The 7368-nt window shown below is 53.4% G+C and overlaps 1 protein-coding gene across 1 annotated transcript; it reads right to left on the bottom strand.

Moving 5' to 3' along the window:
- Positions 1-351: 351 nt before the first annotated feature.
- On the bottom strand, positions 352-2330 carry LOC101775466 (homeobox-leucine zipper protein HOX11). The gene is made up of 4 exons (XM_004956908.4): positions 1760-2330; positions 1297-1643; positions 1128-1207; positions 352-1020 (listed from the first exon to the last, which is right to left on the bottom strand). Exons 1-4 carry the CDS (start codon positions 2217-2219, stop codon positions 639-641), a joined length of 1269 nt encoding a protein of 422 aa, XP_004956965.1. The 5' UTR covers positions 2220-2330; the 3' UTR covers positions 352-638.
- Positions 2331-7368: the final 5038 nt, after the last annotated feature.

Consider the following 7368-nt stretch of genomic DNA (forward strand, 5'->3'; position numbering starts at 1 on the left):
ATCAATACATGGATTTTTCGTTTTCCACATTTCCAGTTTTCCACGGCAAGCAGAAGCAGCTGGGTCGTATGCCGAAGAAATTAATAAATCAGCGAAAATAGGTGTACCACCGCTTGATGGGCGTCATGATTTCACAAATCTGCGGTGTGCAGACTGCAGACTCCCAGGGCCAAGCCGGTTCGCCATCAGCGCTTGCCGCCTCGGTACCAGCAAGGCGTGTTTTCATCAACAGTGAGTGGAGACCAGCCATTTCTCTTCTGCATCACTCTGTTTCTTTTTTCATCAGAATCACTCGGTGATTCAAGGTTTCAAGGCCTATGTTAACGCCAAAATAGCAAAGTGAAAAAATGATTGACGCTACTAAATAAAGGTTAATAAACTCTATTGCAGCATTTTCCTTTCAGCATCCCGGCCGTCCGCAGTCCAATCTGACGGCCAGATGACGCGCTACACCCATCGGATTCTCTCTAAACCGGTAAACCCATCGGCAAGCCACAAAAAATCCCAAGAACCGAATGAACCGAAAACAAAGAAATGATGAAGAAAAAAAGAGTGAGCGTATTTACAGACTGGCCCTTCGTCCCGTCCGCCTCGCCGGAGGCGAGCGAGGGGCAGGTAGGACTACGGTGAGGGGGCCATCACGAGCTCGCCGGCGCCTGCGGCTGAGGTTGCGGCTGGGCGGCCTGCGGGCGGTTGAGGGGTGACGAGAACAGCGCGGCGAACGACGAGGGCCTCTGCTCCGGCGGGGCCGCCGCAATGCCGCCGCCAGCGGCGGAGGGGGACGAGGAGGAGGCCGGCGCCGGCGCCGCGGCGGCGGGGGCGGAGGAGTTGGAGGCGACGCGCTCGCAGGAGGGGCACATGGACAGGGTGGTGGCCGGGAGGTGCATGTAGAAGGGGTGCACCGTCTTGAGCGCGCGCAGCTCCGCCAGCTCCTTCTGCAGCCGCCGGTTCTCCTCGGTCAGCGTCTCGCAGCAGCGCTTCAGGTACTCGCAGTCCACCTCCGTCTGCTTCAGCTTCGTCCTGCACCGAGTTTTTCTTATAAGATTATTTTGCCATGCGGATGCCAATTAAATTAAAGTAGTACTCCGTAGATGGCATGTCTAGGCGCGGCGTGTTCGCGCGCGCACCTGGCTCTGCGGTTCTGGAACCACACCTCCACCTGGCGCGGCCGGAGGTTGAGCTGCTTCGCCAGCGCCAGCTTCTGCTTCTGCGCGCCACAAACGTCAAGATGGACCATCAGGCATGTTTTTGCGCGATCAGAGTTGGGTTACGACGGCGGTCGGATGTGCTTATTACCGGGTTGAGCGTGGCGTGCTCCTTGAAGCTCTCCTCGAGAAACGCGGACTGCTCCTTGGAGAGGCGCAGCTTCTTGCGCGCCGAACCGCCGTCATCCTCATCGCTGGCGCGGGAGCCCGCGCGGTCGCCGCCGCCGCCGCCTCCCGTGCCAGCCTGGCCCTGCGCGGAGAAGTCGGTCGGGAAGGAGCCCGCGCTGTTGTTGGGCGACGACGACGCGGCCGCCGCCGCGCCCGCGCCCGCGCCCGCGGCGTCGTCCTGCTCCTCCTCGTCCTCCGCCGCCGCGCCGGCTACGGACAGCGACGGCGCCCGGTTCACGTCGAACCCGCGCGTCGACGCCTCCAAATGCCCTGCAAACAACGCGAACCGCCATTTCAGCGATCTCGCCGCGCGCCAAAAAGAAAAACAAGAAAAGGAAATCCAGAAAACCCAACACAACCCGAGGGTGCATGCATCAAGTACTCACTGCTAGTCTCGGATGACGGCGGCCACGGGAGGCCGAGGCTGGGCACCAGGCCGGGCAGGAGCGTGAGCCGCACCGCCGGCTCCGGCGACGACCGGCCGCACCTCCCCGCCCCGAACTCATGCTCCCTCCTCACCTCCCTCCCCGTCTCCGCCTCCTCGTCCCTCCTCACCCCAAGTCCCATCCCAAGGCCGAGCACCAGGTCCCTCCCGGCGTCCGCCATGGTCTCCCCCAAGCTGAGCCCCAACTCCATCCTGCCAGGAACCAGTAATGGAACCGTCGGGACGCGCCAGGACAGGGAGGCTTTATAGCGGCAGCGGCCGGAGGAGGAGACCCACGGCCCCCCTCCCTCCCTCCTTCCCGGTGCGTATGCGCCTGTGAGCGATAATGGCGGGTTTGACCAGTTGACGCGCACCGCACGTGACCCGGAAAAGGAGAGCTGGGTCCTGGGTGGGGGATTCATATGGAAATTCCACGGCTCGCCCGGGGGTCTCCCGGCGAAATAGCAAGGAACTGGATGGCAGGCGATAATAATGAGGTTAATGATTAGTGTATCGCTGGGGGCTACGTATCTTTCCCCTTTTATAAATGGCACCCGCAATCTTTACAAGAAAGCTGCCGATGCAGCAGCTGCTGTTGCTGGCTGCTGCGTGCTCTCCCTTTCTTTTCTTTTCTTTTTTGTGCTGCATTTGTTTGTTGGTCGAGGGCGTGTGCGTGTAGTTTATGCACTTGTGCGTGTTGGAATTGCACATTTGTTTGTACTAGATTGTAGCGCTTCGCATTTTGGGTGTGGAGACAAGGGTAAAATTCCAGCGTGTTGTTGCAAAGGGACAATCTCTTTTGCCTTTGCTATTTAGTAGCAGGTAGCCGACGACTGCGTGCATCTGCTTTCAAAAATATACTCAAATATTTTGTTGAACAAAATATACTCAAATATTTTGGCTGCTCAATCATAAAATATTTGTGTTTGTACTAGATGTAGTGTGGATTTGTCTACCGCGGTGCTCTAGTAGTGTTCAAATATATTTGGAGTGGAGACAAGTGTAAAATTTCAGTGTGTCGTTGCAAAAAGGGTGATCTTTGCCTCGCTACTAGAAGTACTCCCTTCGTTCCAACTTGTAGGTCGTTTTAGTTTTTTTTATTTCATAGATACTATTATGCATCTAGATATAGGGTGTATTTAAAACAATCAGAATAACATGCAATTTGTAACGGAGGGAGTAATTATTTTAAAAAATACAAGTAACCCATGATGCATTGGATGAAACTTTTGCTGCCGAACCAGAAAAGTTTTCTGAAGATGTGGAAACGTCGAATAATGTCCAACTGTGCTGTACGCCTGTACCTGTACGTACTGGGACTGTGTGTCATCTGCTAGTGCAAGTGGTAGCATTTGCTCTCTTGGCCTGCATGGAAGCTCATGATGGTGGCTGGATCCTAGTATAATTGCATGGAATGAGCAAAAGGGGCTGGAACGAATGTCATGTGTGAGCACGGGGCTAGGCTAAGAGGCATCGAAGCCGAATTCCCTCTGCATGCAGGCATGATTACGGCCATCAATTCCTCATCCACCGCCATCCATCCATCCTCATCATGTATGGTGAGCCTACCTGCGTGATATGAAGCAATCCTGTTGATGTGTACAATGGGGACAAGCCGATGGCCCCGTTCGCTCGCCGCAATCATGCCACATGATGGCGGCATACGGCCGGCCGCCCGGCCTTGCGTGTGTGGCCGAGGCCGGCCGGGGCCGGGTGAGGGAGCATGCTGCCTCGGCCTGACTGCCCTGTCGCTCGCTTGCTCTCCGTCCTGCTCCTGCCTGCCATCATGGCGGTGAGGATGGCCTGCGGTTGGGTGATGTGGGATGGATGCCCTGATGGATGGATGGATGGATGCTACATCAGGATGCAATCATCCCTGTTTGTACGCGGAGCGCCCCTGGGGTTCCTTTCTTCGCGGAAATAAAGCAGCCTTTTAGGTTTTCCACAAGTGTGCAAAGTAGGAATTATGCACACATCCCTCTCTGTCTCAACGACAACACACAGTCGAACGAGCACAGACTGCGTACCCTCCGTTCTGCCATGGATGCTTGCATTGAACGACTTGTATATGTATATCTTAAGAAAAGAAATCGTTGGTCGCAATTTGTGTGGATTGCGGTTTCGATCACGACATGGCCCAATTATTATCAAGATATCCAAAGCAAAACCAAAAAATGATGTTCTGTAAAAGTGTACTTATTTAGTTGTGTTATCATGATGCGCTAGGAATCCAAGGTGTAGAAGACATAAATGCTATTCAAACCAATTTAATTGTTTCTCATAAATCTTTCATGATCATTATCCAAGAAAAAGGGAAATCTCCCATGATGCCCAAAGGGATTGAAATGTTCCCTTAGAGGGTGTTTGGTTCCACCTTGCTAAACTTTAGTTGCTAAAGTTTAGCAACTTTTAGCTGCTAAACTGCCAAACACCCTTGCTAAAACATGCTAAAGTTGAGTTGCTAAAGTTTAGCACTTTAGCAAGTTTTTTGTTGCTAAAATTTGTTAAAAGGTGGGTTGGACAACCTATACCCCTCATTTATTGCTTGTCTCCCCCCTCCTGCGCACCTTTAATAAGAGTAGATAGGTCTTTTTACAGCTTATTAAATGCCTTTTAGCAAGAGTATCCAAACAGATTTTGCTAAAGTTTAGCAACTTTTAGCAACTAAAGTTTAGCAAGAGGAACCAAACAGGCTCTAAGTGTTATCACCTTTCCGCTATTCAAAACTTGAAAAAAAAAATTCATGATGAATGTTGAGAAAAACACCGGAAACCCTACGGTCACCTTCAAGAGGCATTGAGGCGCATGCTAGGTAGATGAATTGCTACCTTTGACCTTAGAAATCTTTAATTACCTGGCAGGTGTCTAAGGAAGGCTGTGAATGTGATGTTGTGGACTTGTGGCATCCTAGCCTAAAAAATTGCAGGGAACATTGTTTCCTTGTGAATGGCTTCAATTGCATGGTGTTCTACCATGCACACTTAGTACATCATGAATACACTTCAGAAAAGAAATATGTCCTTCGTATTTGTGGAGATTGGATTCCTTTATTTTGACAGGATCCAATTATTAGCGACATATCCAAAGCAAATCATAAATGATGGTCAAGGTGTTACGCTTATCATGAGACACTAAAAATCCAAGGCGTAGACATGGATTATCCAAACTAAATTACTAATTGCTACTCGAAATCTTCCATGATGTATGAGCGAAATATCACATCATGTGCTTTACCCTAACGGCCAAGTATTCGCGTTGGTTTTGGTAGCCTTCCGGTACCGATCAAATATTTTTTTTGGAAAAGTAGTAAAACACTCGTTTCACCTTCGGACTGAACCACATGATCATATCTGATCCGATCTTACCATCGGTGCTCGTATCTTACCGATCAATTTGGGACGTAGGGGGCTATAGTGACTGGTAGTTTCTTTATTTGTTCAGTTCAGTGAATGGTAAAGCACTACAGCCTCATATGCCATATCAAACTTGGGTTATGTTTCAGTTTGTCTGGTTAGCTTTTCATGCTCTTTCCGTGTATCCAAGTATCCAACTGATCATTTCTCATGGTACCATGCGGCATACGTGCATGGGCGCCCTCACCGGTGTGTCCCGAACCGGTATGCATCGGCACCCGACACCGGCTGCACGGCCATGGATGCAAGTGCAACGTACAAGCGGCGGCACGCTGCAAATCATACATTTACCAGCAACCCGCATGCATCTCGCCCCGGGTGAGAGTGAGACGACAGGGGCAGGGCAAGCCGTCCTGCCAAATTCCTACCCTGCTGGAGTGCTGGCTGCTCCCATACCATGCCCCCACGTACGTAGTGGAACGGTACGTACCAGAGGGCCAGCTGCAGTGGCCACCACCACCACAAGTCCACAGCCTTCGCGTGCTCATGGACATGGTGTCATGCAACCGGGCACGCGATCCCCACTTCAATCGGCTGGCCGTGCTACAGGACGGCGTCACGTGCCGCGGCCCGCAGCGCGGTAAATGCCGCTGCCGGCCGGCCGCCCGTCCGGCGAGGGAGCGTCATGACAGCACGCGGCGTGCGCGCCCGCGCGTCCCCGTCTCATTAACCACGGCGCGCGGGGGCGGGGCGGTGTAGCGCGACGACGCACGCAGGCCTGGGCGCACTGGCACACGGCCCTGGGCAAGCGCCAACTAATTGCAGCCTGCTGCTGCGATGCATGCCTGCGTGCTGGCTGCTGCTGCTGTGTGCCTGCCTCCTCCTATTTTGCCCCCGTCCCTACCCACGTTGCGACGCTGGCCGCCTGGCTGCATGCCCGCCACCGCCAAGTGCATGTCCGCCCGCCTCGAGCCTCACGTCACGTGGACCGCCTGGAAGGGCTTGCGCTGTTGGCTGTAGCTGCTGCAGCCTGCACGACGACTCGGCCAAGCGTGGGGAACCATACTACACCCGGGTGGTCTCATTTCATTTTCACTGCTGCTGCTAGCCTGCTACTAGTGTACACTGGTACTGTGCTAGGCTTGGGTTTGGCTTGCTTGCGACTTTGTGGGTTTTCGTTAGGCACCCGCTCACCCAGTGGGAAAACAAATGCCATCTGAGATACTGTAGAGCAGAAGTGAACCACTAGTCAAATTATTAAGCTCGTTAGGAACGTCGCCTACGTACTTGGCACGGACACACTTGAAGTTTCGTGCGTCCGGACTGGACGGCAGGACGGGTAAAAAAAACGTGATGATGGATGATGCCCGAGCAGCTAGCTAGTCCGCGAATGTCGTTATTGTCAAGTGTCAATGCAACCGTCTCCCGTGCGAGTGGCAATAAGATGCCAGCAGTACTAGCAGTTTAGTACCATGTATGGGTACGGTATATACAGTACGGTACATACGTATTTTTGTGGCTGTTCCCATACACACGTATGCATGACTAGAGTGGTAGACGTATAGACCTGCACGTCACGAGGCCACGATCGATCGATATAGTAGAGCGTACGTCGGTGCACTGTACACAGCCTGGGCTACGCCGAGAAAGTGGTGGTAACCCTTGCTAGCTAGCTTGTTGGGATGATGGCGCACGCACGTACACACGTCCACCGTACCGTTGCTCTGGTTGATGATGACCATAGAAACTTCAAAGCATTTATTAAAAAAAACTTCAAAGCTGGCCGAAGCTCATGAAACAAACGTGCCGCGCCGACTGGAAACGTACGTCAACCTACAACGGAGTGCAAGCGTATATAGCCGGCTGACCAGCAGGGTAGCCTCGATCTAGAGCGTTTGAATTGAACGAGGTGAACGTTGCAAGGAAAAGGCGGGGGCCGGGCCGGCCGGCCGGCCGGCCGTGCACGGACCCGCGGCTCCCTCAGGCAGGCCGCGCCAGCGCCGGCAGCGGTGGTGGGGTGGGGTTGGGCTGCGGCAATAATTGAAGTCGTTCCGCAATCAAGCAGCCCTCATCATGCCGACCGATCGATTGGACGCTTGGACGGGCACGGAGACGGACGTGGACTAGTGAGGGCACCGGGCACGGACCAGACACCACCAGACCAAGAGATCGAGATCGCCACGATCCAACGGGCCCGAGTCATGCCAGTGATATGGGG

Source organism: Setaria italica, chromosome II (assembly GCF_000263155.2).
Source record: "Setaria italica strain Yugu1 chromosome II, Setaria_italica_v2.0, whole genome shotgun sequence".
In the NCBI taxonomy this organism is placed as follows: domain Eukaryota; kingdom Viridiplantae; phylum Streptophyta; class Magnoliopsida; order Poales; family Poaceae; genus Setaria; species Setaria italica.